Source organism: Nanorana parkeri, unplaced genomic scaffold, assembly GCF_000935625.1.
Source record: "Nanorana parkeri isolate BGI_ZX_2015 unplaced genomic scaffold, ASM93562v1 scaffold19, whole genome shotgun sequence".
NCBI lineage: Eukaryota > Metazoa > Chordata > Amphibia > Anura > Dicroglossidae > Nanorana > Nanorana parkeri.
In genome coordinates, this window is record NW_017306287.1 from 2,602,607 (window position 1) to 2,621,962 (window position 19,356).

Genomic DNA, 19,356 nt, shown 5'->3' on the forward strand with positions numbered 1-19,356 from the left:
AAACAATTTGCAAATCAGGTGCAAGACCGCTCACCTTTGTGCTGATTAGAGGGGGCAGGGCTTCCATTGCTGTGGAGATGATGGAGATGAATCGTTCCGGGTTCTGACGCTGGACCTCGCTGTAGAAACGCGCAAGCCAGTGCGAATAAGCTTGTAATGCAGCTAACGACTGGGCATGTCTGCCAGGAAAAGAGAGAGAAGAGGTATTTTAACCAATATGGAATGATCTGTAGGTTGGAGATGGCATAATCCATATACTATAAACTCCACTGTAAATAGCTATAAATTAGAGGAGCACAAATGGTCAACAGGAACCTGGACCGGACTAAAAAATAAATAAAAATGGAGTTTCCATTTTTAAAAGATGCAAGACCAGGAGTGTTTTCATCAATGAAGGCTGTGCTAGGATTTGTGTAGGTGACCGTGACCAGCTGCAACACAACCTCAGTGAAAACACCTATTAACCAAATAGAAGACCAGGAAAAGCATCCTTGCATCATTTTTTCTAGAGATGCCGAGCAAGAGCTCCAGCCTAAAGTGACCCTGTCCTTAGGATGTGGTGGCTGCATTAGTTTACTTTTTAATCTGGTAGATATCCAGTATCTCCGTAACTTCCCATGTACTGAAATTACATTTCAAACAATGTTATCAGCTCTTCCAGCCATCTTCTGTGAACTGCAAAACAATGAATCTCTATTACATAGGGGGTTGGAGGGAGAGGAGAGGTTTGTAGTACAAACCAGGAGAGCAGGCTAGGGTGAAAGTGCTACTCTATTCCATAGATATATCATGGAAAGGGAGTGTGGTCACACTAAGGCAGGAAGTGTGCTACAGACACCAGAGATGCACAGATACTGTTTTTTGGTATAGAGCACCGATAAAAAAATGTTTCCGTATTCGCCGATACCAGAAGTGTCAGTAAGGAAGCCGGGCAGCATGTAATGACTCCCGATTGGCAGGGAAGCCGTCTCCATGCTCCCTCGTCAACAGGTGCTGTGTAAGCACGGAGCCGGCTTTCTGGCCATTCAGAAAGCCGGGGCATGGGTAATGACTCGCCGCCTGTCTTCCCGATTGGCCAGCTTTCCGACCAATCAGGAAGTAGGGTGGCAAGTCATAATACGGTGCCCAGCTTCCTGATTGGCCGGGAAGCCGGCTCCATGCTCCCTCGTCATGACGAGGGAGCATGGAGCCGGCTTCCTGGCTAATCAGGAAGAGAGTCATTGCCCGCGAGTCATTCCTCACCAGGGAGCATAGAGCTGGCTTCCAAGCCAGCCAGGAAGCCGGGCAGCGTGCAATGACTCGCCGCCTGGCTTCCTGCTACTGATAGTTCTGGTATCGGAATAGGCATCAGGAGCATTTGGGCAAGTACTTGTACTAGTATCGGTGCATCTCTAACAGGCAGGATCACTAGGTGAAAATAAAGGGGAAGAGAAGGAATTCAAAACGCAGCCACCCCATCCAGCGTGTTGTGATCTATTAAATGTACATGTTAGAAAAATTTAAAAAAACTGGATTTGGCTTCAAGTATCTTGTGGGTGCTACAGACTCAATATCATGGACAGAGGTAATATAAGCTCTCAGACATCGCCCATTGTGGGGTTTTTTTGGCCTGAAAAGACTGACAAACCATACAAGAATAAATTTAGACAGAGCAGCCTGATACGTACACGTCGACAAGGTCTGGCTTTAGAACGGATGGCACTGCGGTCTCCATGTTGTACAGTTTAATCTGGGAACCATATAAAGTAACCTTCACCAACCTAGAGGAACGGATTGCAGAGGCAAAATGTCAGCGTTAGCTCTGATTGGCTAAAAAGTTACAGATCACACACAGAAACCATGGGGATTGCACATTACCTTTCCACTACAGTGAGGGCATCATTAAAGCGCGCCTCGAACATGTCCCCGATAAAATACTCCGCAAGTCTCCCCACCGCCTGCAGGAGCGAGCTGAGGTCCCGCAGTGAGCAGTGTAACCTCCGGCAGTCGTTTTCTGCAGTCACGTTAAGACGCTGTTCTGTGGGGGGGAGAGAACAGACATCAGTTGGTGGACCCTGAAAGATCACTGTTCTTATCAAGCAAGTCAAAGTAACTTCAAAGTAAATTGTATAAGAGCTACCTCCCCCCGGACTAAAGAGCCGCCTCTCTCCCCCCCTGGACTACAGACTGGGTCACAGTGGTACCTTAGTCAATGTACTCCCATGACCCATAAGAGAAGTAGAGCCAAGGGAGGTAGAGCCAAGGGAAGTAGAGCCAAGGGAAGTAGAGCCAAGAGAAGCTTTGCCTTCACATATCTTTCCATATCAGTGGTAGGTGTTGATGATACCAGCAGCTACAATGAAGTATGTTCCATTAGAACTTACCTTGTCCAGAGGATACTATACATTGCTGAAGACCAAGATAAACATTGAGGTTCTCCTGCAGAGCAGCAAACTAAGACAAAACACAAAAAAGGATTACATGTAATACATTATATGATGGGAGGAGGAAGAATTACCATTCAGCAAGTGTGAGAACAGATGTAAATGAATCAAAATCCAGCAATAAGAAGTCTTGTTAAAGCTGCTTATATTTTGCCTTCAGGTTGTTCCTCCTCCTTCCCCCACATCAACATGCCAATGAAATGTGTAAAATATGTGTTTCTTCCATACCTTATTCTAGACCCAGCGATGTCACCACCAGGTCCCTGTGCTTACTTATAAAATGCAGGAAGATCATGGTGGGTGGGAGGGACTGGCAGGGTGCTGCACATAGCTTGTTATACATCACAGCACCCTGCCTCAGTACTCAAGAGCCCTCAGCCCTGGTGCAAGCAGTGAGATGGCCTTCATGAGTGTGTGTCAGTCTGGAGAAGTAGGTGTTCCTGGGTAGACTGCATTTGCATGCAGACCAACCTATGTAACACCCACATGTGACCTGGAGCCTCTGTGATTAAAGGGCTGAATTCCAATGAATGGAAGGGGTGGGGTAGGAACAGTCAGACTTTCAGCCAGGAAATGAGGTGGGCTCTGACTCGTTGAAGCTTCTATCTCCCACTGGGCCAAGCTTCAGTATCTTACTAGTCGGCCCCGCTGGCTCTCAAAACACCTGAACAATGCCTGCATCCAATCAGATTGTTCAGGTATTTTGAAAACCAGCACAGCGGACTAGTAAGATACTGAAGCTTGGCCCAGTGGGAGATTCCTCCATCCACACAGTTTAGCGTAGATGGAGGAATCTGTTGCACTTTTTTCCATCTGATCATAGAACATCTGCAGATAATCTATAGGTGTATGGCCAACTTAAGACTTCCAGATATTTATAAACCCCTTACACAGAAATCACAATACTCCCTCTAAAAAATGCCTTTGATCTGCTTTTACCTCCAGAAGGATGGCACCATAGTCCAGGCATCATCCTGCACCACCACCATCTTCCTGGACTTAGAATTGAAACAATGATATAAATCCCAGTGTTTGCTGCAATGTCTGACACACATCAGCTAGTGTAGGTTGGCAGCTCTGGCCCTCCAGCTGTGCTTTAAGTACAACTCCGAGCAAGACTGCCTGTAACTGTCAGTCTCGCAATGCCTCATGGGACATGTAGTTCCAAAACAGCTGGAAGGCCGGAGTTGCCCACCCCTGGTCTAATGGGTACCTTAATCCAGGACATTCAAAGCTTTAGCTCACAGATCACTGTGAATGTGTACGTGAAGCCACATTTATAGAACGCATTGCCCACTCCCTTACCAGTGTGGTGAAGGCGTGTGTAGGGAGCAGCTCCATGATTTTGGCTACAACTTCCAGGCTGTGCCGCAGATACCGCTGCCACTCTGTCTGCTGCTGTAAACACAAAAGAGACAGTCAGTACATGGAGCGGTCATACAGATCTATTTCCTACCAATCAAATGTCATCCAACATGAGAACTACCAGCACCTGCATAGCGCAAGCCTGACCGATTGTATACAAATTGATTATATAGTGTAGGTAGGTCCCCATTACAGCGATTCTCAACCTTTTTTAGTCACAGCACCCTTTAAAAAGATATGTCAAATCTCAAGGCACCCATGTGTAAAAATTTTTTGAAAAATGCCCGTGGCTCCTCCAAAATCCATACCAGACCCCTATCAGAGATGGGGGTCAGATAAGGTTTTTAAAAGGAGGACCCCATGCAAAACACAGGAAAAAGAAAAAGTGGGGTTCACATCAGGAGCCTCCTTGTCTCAAGAGCTCAATTACCTAGCTTTAGTAAATCTAATGGTCAGCACAACATGACTGTACAATCTCCTTCAGCCTCACCAAAACAATGCATTATGTGGACCCACCTAAGTAACACATTCAACCTCCATCCAACCAGGCAGGTCTTGGCACTACATTTTTGGTAGTCTAAAGAGATTGTAACATGTGGTGAGTGTTAATCAGCCTACATATGTTTTACATGTACAATAATATCTCCTTTAGATCCAACGCCCCCTATATAGTGTGAGGGCCTGACCATACGATCCATTCAATTGATATGCAATCAGGTCGGTCTTCATACTACATAGTTGATGGAAAAGCTGAAGGAGATTGTATGGCGAGGGGCCAGCCTGACCCATCACTGTCTGTCCAATCCCAGAGCACGTTCTTACATCATCATCCAGGGTCTCGTCATCTAGCTCCTCCAGCTGTGTCTGGTTGTAGCGGAACTGGATCCGGTTCAGGACTTCCGTGAGTAGCAACACCAGAGCGTCTTCGTACCTGCAATGGTAAAATCACTTAGCGAAAAGCTGAAGATTCAAACTGTGACAACAGGCAAACTAACCCAAACCATGAACCCCCGAAGGCGATCCACAGAACACAAAAAGGGGTCTACTTATATGGTTAGCGCTTCTGCCTTGTAGCACCAGGGTCCATGGTTCGAATACTGGTCAGGACACTATCTGCATGTTCTCCTTCTCTGGGTTTCCTCCGGGTACTCCAAAGACATGCTGGTAGGTTAATGGGCTCTTGTCTAATTGGCCCTCATAGGTATGCATGCGAGATAGGGACCTAAGCTTGTAAGCTCCTTGGGGGCAGGGACTGATGTGAATGTGCTACTAGGTAAAGCTCTGCGTAAACTGTTGGCGCTATATAAATACCTGTAATAAAAGTAACAATTTGCAAAGCCGTTCACCCTGACCAATAGATTGAGCCGAGGAACACAGGAAATGCATAGTTATCCTCAGCTCAATCTAGTGGCCTCCATGTGGTTTTGCTTTACATTGAAACTGAAAAGAAAATACACTAAGAACGTTCATTTTTCCACCTATTCGCACAGAGCAAAAGACTCCTGGAATTGTTAACTTTCAATAATGTTAACCCTAAATATATGCAGCAGCACTGTAGGGTGGCCTTATTGCCCAGCTGCTGCATATATAAGTCGCTGTGTTGTTTTGGGGCGTGCTCAATCAGCACCCCTTGAACTGTGGTCCAGCACTCACCAACAGCTCACTACTGACAGGAGCTGGTCGGACAGACTCCCGATTACATCACTGTGCAGCCAATCACAGCGAATAGAATCCCCTACTTCCAGCTTTCGGTGTTACAGCCCACTTAAAGGGCTGGCTCCCAGGGGTAGCAAGGGGAGAAAGAAAAAAAGCAAACACTACAATGCGTTGTGTGTTGTGCACCCACACCAGCATTTTACATGGGCAAACATTTGATGTTCCCAGATCACCCTTTCACAAAAATGGAAAAAGTTGAACTCACACCACCACCACTTCTACACTTAGCTGCAAGCATGACCACTGCCCACGCCAGCTAGGATAATGGTCCTGGCCCTTGAAAACCTGACTACATAGCCCCTGAGGTTGTATATAATGCTTCCACTGGTGGTCATTGGTCAGTACGGCCATGTGACCATGCTGACCAATGACAATCTCTTCTGAGCCACCGTCCTGGGGACAATTTTGGATTATTCCTTTTATTCACTTCTTGAGGTGTACAGATAAGCTGGGCACATGTAGGCTGGAAGATGGAATCCCCAAAAGTTTAATTGGCTGTAAATGAAAAATATGACGTGGTTGGTTTGGCTACATGTTGATGCACATAGGACATGGCTTACCATCTGATGTGGTTTGTTTGGCTACATGTTGCTGCACATAGGACATGGCTTCCCATTATACACTCACCTGTTTATGATAGCCTCTCTGTCTTCTAACCTGTTCCGTATTTTGTTGGTCAGATAGTCCAGAAAGAGAGCCCAGATATCGAGACATGAGAGGTAACCTTCATGGGTGGGCTGTGGAGACAAAGCAGAAATGATGAAGGTCTAGCTAAAGATTACGTCTCATGTTCAGACTTCATGACAGTCATGTACAGACTTTCACAAAATCGGTAATTGAAAACATTAAAAAAAAAAGAAGAAAAAAAAAAGAAGGAGGGATGACCAGAGCACTATGGATTATTTAGAGAGACGGCACAACAGTAGCTTCCCACCCTGAGATTCACATTTACTAAAGCAAAAAAATAAAACCCCTAAAACGTTTGAGAGCTGTATCCTATCCTAGCTTGAACTATTGAGCTCTGTAAGCAACAGAGGAGTGAAGGAGAGTCTGGAAAGAAAAAAAGTGTGAAAATGGAGCTGGACGGGATATTAAAGTACAAAATATTGATATCATATTAATCTGAAAACATCTATTTTAGTCCTGACCATGATATCATGGTGAGATTTTTTTTCCCTTTCTAAAAGTACAGTGTGCATTCCCTTTTACTACAAGAAGGCCTAAAGAATGGGTTAGATGAAATACCTGGTGAAAGGTGTATTTGAACAGCAATGACAGGAACTCCACCACCGGGAACTGAGCATTAGATTCTATCCTTCGTAGGTGGACGCTGACAAAAAGCCGCAGGAAATCTGTAAACTTTTCAACATAACTGTAAAATCAGATAGACAAGACAAAATGGGTCAGAACAAGTTGCATCCATTATACACAGAAAAACAAATCCTTAAAAAGGAGAACTATGAGGTGAGTGCTTTTCACTCACCTCATAGTTCTAGCCGACCTGTGACAATGAGAGACTGTCACAGGTCGGCTCAGTAGATCGGGAGGTGAGCGAACATATACCGGCGTGACAGGGGAGGGGCTGGACTCCCATACCCCCCCCCCCCCCCCTCCGCCAGCGCTGACTGGTGGAACAGACGGGGGAGGGTACCCGCTCCGGCGTCTCAGTATACCGCGACCTGTAGCTCGCGGTATACGGAGCTTAGGGTAACGGGAGGACGCTAGTTTGTGTCCTCCTGTTACCCTAAGGAGAACTATGGGGAAAAGCCCCGACCCCATAGTTCTCCTTTAACTACACTGAATGATCTTCTTTCAAAAGTTGCAAAAAAAAACCTTCATACTCAAATCTGATCGAGTTGTAACTTTATTCTGAGACATGCAATGTGAAATCACACGCAGCACTTGTCCTTCCCGGGAAGGGACCGACAGATCTGTACGGCCCCACTCTACCCTGTGTGAATGAGGCCTTACAGTGCATTCAGAAAGTATTCAGACCCCCTTCACTGTTTTCAATGTTATGTTGCAGCCCGATACTACAGTTGTTTAAATTATTTTTTGTCTCATGAACCTACACTCAGTACCCCATAATGATAAAGTGAAAACAGAATTTTAGAAATGTTTGCAAATGTATGAAAAAGGAAAAACTGAAATATCACATTGACATAAGTAATCACACCCCTTGCATCAACACTTGAAATTTAGCTCAGGTGCCTCCCATTTCTCTTGATGGTTGTTGAGATGTTTCTACACCTTGATTGGAGTCCACCTGGGGTGCATTATATTGAGTGGAGTCCACCTGGGGTACATTACATTGAGTGGAGTCCACCTGGGGTACATTACATTGAGTGGACATGATTGGGAAAGGCGCACACCTCTCTATAGGAGGCCTCACAGCTGACAATGTATATTGTATCAGAGCAACAGCCATGAGCTGAAAGGAATTGCCAGCAGAGCTCAAGAGACAGGATTATTGCATGGCACAGATCTGGGGAAGGCTACAAAAACATTTCTGCTGCACTGAAGGTTCCCAAGAGCACAGTGGCCTCCATAACCCTCAAACAGAAGAAGTTTGGCACAACCAAGATTCTTCCAAGAGCTGGTCGCTTGGCCAAACTTAGCAATCGAGGGAGAAGGGCCTTAGTAAGAGAGGTGACCAAGAACCCGACGGTCACTCTGACTGAGCTCCAGAGATCCTGTGTGGAGATGGAGCAAAGTTCCAGAAGGACAACCATCACTGCAGCCCTCCACGGCGGACGGAAGCCTCTCCTCAGGGCAAAACACAGCCTGCTTGGAGTTTGCAAAATAAAAAGCACCTGAGGGACTCTCAGGAACAAGATTCTCTGGTCTGATGAAACCAAGATTGAACTGTTTGGCCTCAATTCTAAACGTTATGTCTGGACGAAACCAGGCATCGCTCATCACCTGCCCAATACCATCCCACCAGTGAAGCATGGTGGTGCAGCATCATGCTGTAGGGGTGTTCCTCAGCAGCAGGGACTGGCAGACTGGTCAGGGTTGAGGGAAAGCTGAATGGAGCAAAGTACAGAGATATCCTCAATGAAAACCTGTTCCACAGCGCTCAGGACCTCGGACAGGGCAGAAGGTTCCCCTTCCAACATGACAACCATCCTAAGCCCACAGCAAAGACAACACAGGAGTGGCTTGGATTGGCCCAGCCAGAGTCTTGACTAGAACCATATTGAAACCTGAAAATTGCCGTGTTGTTTTGTATTCACAGCTGTAACACTTTTCTCATGTCACGTTACAATATAATAACATTCTGTTCTCTGCTTGTACTTGAAGTTCCTGGAAGCTTTTCTGTAATCAGTAAATTGAAGGCTGCGCTTCAATCCTCCAGATACTGTGAGCCACTTGTTTGGGTTTGTTAGATTTAATGTCTGCTGTTCTCTTTCTGTAACCACAAAACTAAAAACTGAACAATGCTTTTCATCTCCAATAAAAGTTTATCCTGAGAAAATAAATAACGGGGAGATTCAATGATACTCCCATGAGCAGAGCATGATGGGCAGGCGGCCTAACCATTTGCAAGTGAAAAATATTATAGACTTGTATTCAATATTTCCTGATAAAGTGCTGAGCATGAAAATGTGGATTCCCTTGTTTGCAAAGTTCCACTACATAATAATAGTGGACATCTTAAAGACACAGTAAAGAAACATTCCTATTTAAAGATTAAAGTATATTGAACCCTGGTGCATCAGTAGTCTACTCCAGGACTGACACATTTCACTTGGTATCGGTGCCAGCTCCTAGCTGGTCTCAGCGGCACATTGTAATGTGAAGAGTCTCACTCCTATTCAAATATCCAAAGCATATCAAACCAGATCCTGGTGCAAAAGTAGTCCACTTGGGCCTGACGGGTTTCGTTCAGCATCAGTGCCAGCTCCCACCTGGTGGATGATGGTAAGGAGGGCCCTGCCCGTGAGGGCTTACAATCTAAAGGATCAATATAAACACAGTAAAAGAGACACACTCCTATTCAATAATCAAAGTAGATGAAATGAGATCCTGGTGCACAACCAGTCCACCTGGGCCCGATGCAGTTCACTTGGTATCTGTGCCAGCTCCCAGCTGGTCTCCGCCACATATCAATATAACAAAATAAAGGAGAGACACACTCCCCATCAATAAACAAGGTATATTAAATCAGATCCTGGTACATAAGCAGGACCATGTGGGCTCTGATGCGTTTTGCATGGTATGGGCTGTATCGTATGATTCAGCTCCTACTGAGCCAAGCATGTTAGAGAGAGCCCAGGTGGACTGCTTATGTACCAGGATCTGAGTTAAGATACTTTGTTTATTGATGGGGAATGTGGCTCTTTTCTTTACGATCAATAAACAAAGTATCCTAACTCAGATCCTGGTACATAAGCAGTCCACTTGGGCTCTCTCTAACATGCTTCGCCCAGTAGGAGCTGAATCCTACGAAACAGCCCATACCATGCAAAACGCATCAGAGCCCGGATGGTCCTGCTTATGTACCAGGATCTGATTTAATATACTTTATGGTTAATGAATAGGAGTGCAACTTTTTTCTTTACTGTGCTGTATTGATATGCAGCTAGGACAAGCTGGGAGCTGGCACTGATACCGTATGAAACACGTCAGGGCCCAGGTGGACGACTTATACTCCAGGATCTGGTTTAATATATTTTAATTATTGAATAGGAGCGAGACTCTTTCCTTTACTGTGTTATATTGATGTGCGGCTGAGACAAGCTGGGAGCAGGGACCTGTGATTGGGTGGCCAAGGAGATCATTTCTCTGGAGCAGAGCCCCGAGCTTTGTTTTTGAATGTGATAAAGACACTTTAGTACCTACACAATGCTGGTCAGGATGGTGCAGCTTCCTGCGCACAGGTCTAATAGGAAACCTACACCAAGAGACACATGGAGGCTACACCAAGAGACACATGGAGGCTACCATTGCTGAGCTCAGAATATTAGCTGCCCGCTTGTCTCCGGTACTGTATACCAAATCAATGACTCAGAACAAGCATGAAGATTAGAAAGTCAGATTGAAGCTGGAACTCCTCTCTATACTTGTTCCAGCTGGGTCAACAACCAGGCAATGAGGGTCAGCAATGGCCGCAGCCCCATACTACCATTCTAGGGGGTCTTTTTACATCTCAGAGGGGTCCGTCCTGCCTCTTAATATGACAAAATTAGGTCCGACCAGAACCCTCATCTATACGGATGCCTCTTTCTCCCTCCCTTCTATGAACTTTCTCTATATTCATCTTTGCGGTGTCCTGTATTTTGAGATAAATCGTTTTGTCACTGTCAATGGGAAACAACAAGCTCCAAACACTTTGATGTGAGAAGTGTCAGAAATGCAGCCTGAGGGAGGCAATTACTGCAGGTCTGGGGGCTAGAGAAAAACAACTCTACTGCAATATGAGGCTACCAGATCCCCAGTGTCCAAAATATCTGTAAGGTCCGAATGTTAACCTTAAAAAAACCCCACACAGCCTTGTCTACTGAAAAACACTGATGTCCGAAATTGTTTCTGTAGGTTCTTATAGGAGCGTTGCTTCATTTCCCTGAGTATAACCCATTCATGCTCTTGCGCCATTTTCTAGGGCTGGGAAGACCGCCGATATGCAGACCAGTTTAATCTCCTACAACAGATGACCAAAATAATATGTCTGCAACCGCCCAACAATGAACCTGAGTGGGCCACTCAGGACAAATGTAATAGGTGACCATCTCCCCTTTCTCCACTGGTGTAGCAAATGGGGTTTACCCTGGCTTTTTTTTTTAGGGCTACTGCAGGGGGTAATGGGTGATGGGCGAGTAAAGGAAATGCAAGAGCTTCATTTATAAAACTTCCACCGGCGTATAGCCATCCAGATGCCATTTGCATGGCACTAGTGTTCCTAGATGTTGTGGACGAGCATTGGAAATTCCTATACTCCTCAGCACCATCTAGGGGAGCTAGTGCCATGCAAACGCCATCCACCCGACGCATTATAGATGGAGCCCCATGTGTCAGCAGAAGGCCGAATAACAAGCCCTGAATTAATACACTTATGTCAAAATTAAATTATTGTTAAGGCGAAAATTCCCAGTTCAGTGTTCCATTGTGCATTGGGTTAAGGCAGCCCACTCATTATGGGGGCAGCCAATATACCACAATGGCCAAAATGCACACGACTTTTTCTAACAAGGTAGCCCACCACATCGCACAGCATGTGCATTGTACTACATGTCAGTGCATTGTTGTCTGCTGTACAGTACTCGAAGGTGGCCTTCAAAATGAATGGTACCGCGACTGGCAAATAAACATTTTACCATTCATTATCACAATGCAAAAGTGTAAAAGTGCAAAAGTATTTCAAACGCTGTAATTCCCTGCATAGCAGCACCCCAGTTACAAGATGGAGGCTACATGAACAAGTGCTGACAAGGATCATGGTCAAAAGGAAGAGAACAGAGGGATCATCTCATCATTGTGATGCTGCTCCTTAAAGTGACATTAAAGGCTGCTTCCCCCACCCAATGGTGCTTTAATAACTTACCTTATGTAATGCCTCTTGATGCAAACATCTTCCTTACACTCGTTTCCAACAGTCTCTCCAGCGCTGGTGCTGCTCTCTGATCCAGTGCAGACTCCCATGTCTTCTGTGTCCCACGGAGTATGTCCTGTGTGTACGCTCCCGGCTACGCGCATTAACTTACACTGTGTCTCTCCTCCTCTCCCAGCCAGTGATATCAACTGCGCATGCGCCCACACACACTTCCTCCTGCACCGCCATTCTTGAAGCTGGCTTCTACAGACAGGCGCAAGTGGCGCAGACACAGGTAAGTTATTACCTATTTGCCAACTTTTTTCTTTTTTTAAATGTTTCTGCATTTATCTACGGCTTGCTAGAAGTAAATGTAGGTAGAAAGAAAAAAAATACTAATACTATTATAATTTTTGCAACCACATGCTGGGGGCAGAGAGCAACTAAACAATATCATCACTTTATAGCAGCAGAGAAAAGTGAAGTAACTAGGCTGGTTGTGCTGCCTTGCATGGCTATGTAGATCTCAGGACTGGATAGACAGAAATAGAAATCTTTGGCAGATAAAACGGTTTTCTAGTTGTTTTTCCTGGAACACAACTTTAAGATCATTGGGAGTCCATGGGAAGCAGTCTGTGTCTGATCCCCACCCTCACCTTGGTCACTTGAAACGCGATGAAGTGGAAGAAGGAGTCACAAATGCCTTTAAGAATGCAAAGAACTAAGTGGTAAATGGCAGAGTAGTTCCTGAAAGTGTCCTTCCTTCTGGAGGGGGGCTACTTTTGTTCCCCATGGTCCCTGTGCGTCTTGTAAAGTAGTCACCCCTCCAAGCTCACTCCCATGATGGACTACAATCTCGCGCTTTAGTTTACGGATTTGTATTGAGATTGTAGTTCACAGGAGTGAGCTTGGAGCGGTGACGGCTTTACAAAACACACAGGGACCGTGGGAAACAAAAGTAGCCCCCCTCCAGAAGGAAGGACAGTGTCAGCACCAATTCAGAGATGATTTGACAATCTACAGCCTAATGATATACAAATAAGACACATTTTTGTTAATAGTTGAGGTACTTCAATATATTTTTAAGATTTAAAAAGGAGAAGTATGAGATGAGTGATTTCCACTCACCTCATAGTTCTAGCCGACCTGTGACAATGAGACTGTCACAGGTTGGCTCAGTAGATCGGGAAATGAGCGAACACATACCAAGTTCGCTCACCTCTCGATCCTGTCACGGCTCTCTGCCGTGACAGGGGAGGGGCTGGATTCCCCTCTCCCCACTCCGTCCGCCAGCGCTGACTGGCAGAACGGACAGGGGAGGGGGCGGGTACAGCTGGCTCTGCCTCTAGATAGGCAGAGCCAGCTGTCACTCACGCAGCTGGGCGGATCTTGACATACATGTCGGGATCCGCTCCGGCGTCTCAGTATACCACGAGCTGTAGCTCGCGGTATACTGAGCTTAGGGTAACGGGAGGACGCTAGTTTGTGTCCTCACGTTACACTAAGGAGAACTATGGGGAAAAACACTGACCCCATAGTTCTCCTTTAACGCCTGAGTTTAGTGTCACGTTAAAGCTGTGCAAGAGCCGTCTGAATAGGGACGATTCATGGTCAATATTCATCAATCCTGAGCAGTTAAAAAATGAAAGATGATTTCTGATGAACTGTGGCTCTTTGCTTGTTGCTCTCTGAATCAAAAGGGATTCTAAGGGGTCAATTTCCAAAACCTGGAGCCAAGGCGCTTTGATTATACTGCCCTGGAAGTTTTGTTTCTGGGTGCAAGTTTTCATGGGAACAAGATAGGAGCTTCCATGCAGATTTTGGTTGGGGGTTGGTCTATAGAGAAAGGAGAGTATGCACGCAGGGGATTAAAGTGAACCTGTCCTTCACCTATCTAGTCACCACCGGGAGGGACGACAAATACTTCAGGGTATAGTGGATGGTGTGACGGGAATGTGGCAATGCCTTTTTGCACAGGAAACTTTGCACTCAAAAATATCCAGCACCCATCTCCAGTGCTGAAAGCTCAAGTATAAGCATTGTGCATACAGTATGGTTTTTTTTTTTATGCAATACCATAGAAGCAGGAAGGGCTTCAGTTTCTACCACATGCCTGCATTGGGAAGCATTACTTTTCCAATACATCAGGTAACCCTGTGAACTGTATAACCCATCATCATTTTGTGTTCCGATTGGTAGTCCTCTCATGTATACATCTGCAAACCTGCTGCTTACCTTTCGTCCAGCTCCTCCAGACGGTTGCGCACACTGTGAGCGTTTGTCTCCCGTGTAATCCTCTGCAGGAGATAAAAGGTCTGCTGGCACACCCGTAACAGGTATTCCTGAAACTCCAGGGGAACACAGTTCTTGCACATGAGTTCATTAATACAAGACATCGCCAACACCCCCAGCCGGTCACGGTCAGTCTGTGAGCTGGGCAGCGTCAAGGGAATCGGAGGGCTGCTGCTCCCCCCATTCATAGTGGCAGAAGAGTTGCTGGAAACGGAAGGAGTCTTTCGGGAGCGGGTATCGCAACCCAGGCGGGCAAAGTGAAAGATGGTGGTGAGGAGTGAAGGGGTGATGCTGGCGGAAAGGGGGATCCAGCTGAAGAGGTGAGAGAGGCACTCCAGGGCCAGGGCACATATACGCTCGCTGTCTGCCTCCAGGCTCGGCGGGGGTTGGCTCAGTTGCTTAGCCAAGGTAGGCGTGTGTACGAGGTTACTGAGGAGGTCATCTACGAGAAAAAAAAACAAGGACCCAGATTGAGGAACAGAAAACTAAGAACCACAACATAGTATGTTAAACAGCAGCTATACACTGAACCTTGGATCCCCCCTTCCCCTTTCTAAGCCAAAAGTGCTTCTTTAAGGAGATTCAACTCTGCCTCCAGAAACATTTTGGCCTGTGCTTGAACCTCAAAGTTGCCTACACATCTGCCTCACACACTCTAAGTGAATGAATTTCAACATTGGCTTTAGGCTACATTCACACTTGCGCTATTGTGTTTAGCTTTTCTAAATGCAGAAGGTCATGCGCTTCCATGGTGATGGGGGCTGGCCCGTCTTCAAAATTTGAAGGCATCACTAACAAACCAAGAATAATTTTTCTTGCCATAAGAACCTCTGGCAGTGAGGGTAGCTCTACATGATCTCATGGTAGCACTTGATGGCCTCACACTTGCCATAACATCTTCTGGCAGTGAGGGTAGCACTACATGGCCTCACACTTGCCATGAGAAGAACTTCTGGCAGTAAGGGTAGCACTACATGGCATTGTGGTATCACTACATGGCCTCACACTTGCCATGAGAAGAATTTCTGGCAGTGAGGGCAGCTCTACATGGCCTCATGTTCACCTGAGCATCATGCTCAGCCAACTAGACAAATGATGGGAGCACATATGGCTTACTATATTATGGCTTCTACACACTACAGAACTATGATGACAGCAGCATGAGGGAGCCACAATATACACATCACATTATTTTTTTACAGTTCACTATTCCATTATGCAGCAGCATATGCTAAAAGGTCAACTATATAATTCTTGGTTCACCGTTTTGCAGAAGAGATCCTTCAGGATATTTTATATCTTCACCCCACTCTTTAGTGCTAAATTGTGAAAAAGACATGGACAGAATAACCAGCAATACCACAGCAAATGCCTCCTCTCTTAGGTTCCAAGTCGATGGTCTTCGGGCTGTGTCGATGACATCAGTTTGAGATGCTTCTGAGATCATCCAGAATTCAATGACAGGAACATTTGTTCTGCAGTTACCATCCTTCTGCCGTGCTTTAAGCGAGTCCTATAGACTATAGTCCTATATACAAGAATGCATCAACTGCTTGACGCAACAAAAGCCTCTCAGCACAGGCCGCTACCATCATGAAGAAGAAATGTGCAAGCCAGAATCACCACTCTAAGTGCCTTTTTGCATTTATGCTCTTGCAGGTACCAATCTGGTCTGACACTCTCTGGTGCTGCAAGGAAGGCTCTAACCCAAGAGTAGGCAACTTCAGCACTCCAGCGGTGTTGAAACTACTGGGAGTCATGCATTGTCTCATGCGACTTGTTTCAGCACAACTAACATGCCAAGGTTGCCTACCCCTAGTCTAACATCCAGTGGCATCTCACTGCATGGGCAGGGCTAAAGTGCTTCCCGCTACAAGTTCTCCTTTAATGTCAATCGACAGAGGAGAGAAATGCAACACTTCAGCGGTGTTCCAGATCATGAAATATGCACAGAGCCGCTGCACTTTAGCACTTCTCCTATAGTACTTGCTTCTGCTAAAAGGGGACCCTGGTATTAGACAGCCGATAATGTCACATTAACATGACAGCTGGGGGCGCAATTTGGGCTGGAGGGGGCCAAGAGTCTGACGTGCCTTGTGTATTAAGAGTCAACTCCCAGAGGGATCAGGAAGTTGGCAAACACTGTGCAAGATGGGAGATATCCCCAGGATCACCGAGAGCAGGGAAGCAAATCAAACCCTGCCTCATTACACAAACTAAATGAGAAATAGCAAACGGAGGAGCAAAAAAGGGGTTTCTGGGGCTCTCACTTTAAAATGTAAAAACACAGGTCCAAAAAAGAAATGTGCGCCCTTCAACCGCCCTCATTAGAATTATAGAGCTCTCAGCATTTCGAGCCTTGTCACTGACCATCCTTGACTATAATGCCAGTCCTTTAAAGCTGCATGGAGTCCCTGTGCATTTCATTATCACCCACCATCCCAAGGACACTTCCAGCAAGGCGCGAGTCATTAGCGCACAGCGGATATTGCCCACAGCGGTCGCTGACCCATCTAACCCAGCCACAGCTCTCCCAGGCTTTCACATGCAGAAAGAACATTAAGCCTGTGTAGTGTTTTGGTTTCCCAATTTTCCATTCCAAGTGAAGATGGATTTTGGGCAGCTTTAAACGATAGATCTAAAAATGGACAGGACGCAAGGGCAGACTTAAGAAAAGTTGGCAGGTGCTCAAGTCCCTATAAAATAATGGCACAAATGCAAAATATAATATACGCTTAAAAGGCCTTGCTTTTTTTACTAGGTGTTCTCTGTATGTGTATTGAAAGGGGAGGACGGCAACCCTGAGCAAATCCATGCATTAAAAATGCATGCATGCATGCATGCATGTGCACTATTAAAAGGGAATGTTTATTCTCAGCATGCTGCAGATAAGGACCCTTGCTCTCTGTGTGGAAACAGTAGTCTCTCTCCTGAGGTCTAACATGCCTCCCCGCTGAGTTAGAACTAGCTCTCCAACCAGCAGGGAGCATGCGATTTACAGATTGCAGAGCTATACATCTGGTTCAGTAGAGGGTGTGTTGGACCTCCACAGAGCCACATCTGCTTCCCCACAAAGAGCAAGATTTCTTATCTGCAGCATGCTGGCAATGGACAGGCTTTCTACTACTGGAATGTGTTTAGACAATTTAAACAGAAAGTTCAGTTGTGCTTTAAAATTCTCCTATAGAAAAGATCCCATTGTTCTCACCTATGCATTTCTTTCCTAGATTACCTGCTGTTTCTAGAAAGCACATCCTTCAAAAGGAACACATGGTAGGGCATAGCAAATGTACATTAGAGGGACAGTAGAGTACATTTTCAGCGTGCACATATTTTAAGTTATTTCAGCATTGGCCTAAAGTTATTTCTCAAACTTTGGTCAAGTTTCCTCTTTTTTATCTTATTAAACTGTAAGGCTAGGTTCACACTTTTGCAGTCTGTTAGCACAAAGCGTGTTGGCATGTTACTTCACACGTTAACATGCATTGTTAGGGCAGCCTACAGAATTGAATACGCACCCTAGTGCACTAAAATGCACCAAAAAAATAAAAAAGGTGCATGTCTTTTTTTTTATTTTTTTTTTATGAAAGGCAGCACACCACCACACATGGTGCACCATGCATTGTGGTGCGAGAAAACACTCACATGCACTAGCAAGGTGTGTTGGAGCGCCATTAGGAATGAATAGCATTGCAGCAGCACATGCTTTGGCATGTTCCTACAGAGCACCCGTGTCAACCCAGCTCAAGACTTTGAACACCTTTAACCTTGACTCCCTTTAAAGGTATTTAGCGAATTGGCATTTAAGAGATGTACACAAGCATGCAGCTTTTGCTCCATGTCAGGCTAGATTGGAATCATGATGCTTAAAACGCATCATTACTTTACAGTGTAATCTGTGCAATGCCGTCATTGTGTGTAGACACAAGATATTGCAGATAGAACTTCCTATAAAGAGAATCTTACAGATTCCACAGGTGAGGGTAGCAATGCACCCTGCTCTCCATTCACAAACTCATCAAGCAGCCAGTCAAAGTTTGTTTCTTTGCAGATTTCTTTCAAATGAACTGCACAAAGTATAAAAAGCATATAAACTGGCCAACAGCTTTTGTTGTTCTAGTGCATTCTGTAATATATATATATATATATTTATTTTTATTCAATAATGAAGAGTCTGAATGACAAGTTTTTCTGTTCCCCGCCCCCCTTTGCACTGACACTGAAAAGATCAGGCCTAAATTACACAAGGAACCACAGACGCTTTAGTGAACAGGAAGGAAATAAGCAACACACACAGAGACACTAATGATCTCATGGGGAAATGTCACACGTGCCGGAAGACACAATGGAGGAAAGTGTAGTAAACTTTAAGCGAATGTAAAGAAGCATTTAAAATGAAGGACATGGCACACAAGGAAACAAGACAGGGATTGTATCTAACTGCCACCAAAAACTGTTAAACACACGACTGAAATACCTATACAGGAGTTATTTTACTGATTAAGATTTGTAGCATCATAAAAAAGATCAAACTTCTGTTGTGCTCTATAGATGTAAAGCAGGAAGAGGGTGACGACACTGGAGTCATTGCACCAACTCCTACTTGGTTTTTGTATCAGTAGTCAATATTGCCACACTGGTGACACTGTGTCTGAATGAAAAGTTTTTCTGTCCACACTGGTGACACCTATCCTAAAGTTTCTTTCTGCTGTAGGCTCAGTGAAAGTGAATGGTTAGACAAAAATAGTTTTTTTTTAGTGGAGGTTAAAACCTGTCAGTTAATTTCCTGCTGTCTATACTCAGTTGGAGAGACTAACCTTCACTTCCTGTCCTGGGGATGCAACAGGAAAAGACATCAAATTGCTATGAAGTGAAGGGACAGTTATCACCAGAACAGGTATCCCAATTGAAAGATATTCCCTCACCTCTTGTTCTGGTGACTAACATTTTCTATTTCCCCCAGCACTTTCCGTCACAGCGGCAGTGGTCCCCAGGACAAATAGAGAGGATTAATCCACTAAGTGGGGA

The 19,356-nt window shown here is 45.3% G+C and overlaps 1 protein-coding gene across 2 annotated transcripts in view; it reads right to left on the bottom strand.

Moving 5' to 3' along the window:
• Positions 1 to 19,356, bottom strand: part of XPO6 (exportin 6) — a 49,952-nt gene that overhangs the window by 12,588 nt on the left and 18,008 nt on the right. For both annotated transcript variants that reach the window (XM_018561786.1, XM_018561779.1), the window contains exons 7-15: positions 14,272 to 14,770; positions 6,750 to 6,876; positions 6,132 to 6,241; positions 4,611 to 4,719; positions 3,729 to 3,821; positions 2,364 to 2,433; positions 1,858 to 2,017; positions 1,668 to 1,760; positions 35 to 179 (exon numbers count right to left, since the gene is read on the bottom strand). In XM_018561786.1, the coding sequence (XP_018417288.1) occupies positions 35 to 179; positions 1,668 to 1,760; positions 1,858 to 2,017; positions 2,364 to 2,433; positions 3,729 to 3,821; positions 4,611 to 4,719; positions 6,132 to 6,241; positions 6,750 to 6,876; positions 14,272 to 14,770 (1,406 nt within the window). The remainder of the gene's footprint in view (positions 1 to 34; positions 180 to 1,667; positions 1,761 to 1,857; positions 2,018 to 2,363; positions 2,434 to 3,728; positions 3,822 to 4,610; positions 4,720 to 6,131; positions 6,242 to 6,749; positions 6,877 to 14,271; positions 14,771 to 19,356) is intronic.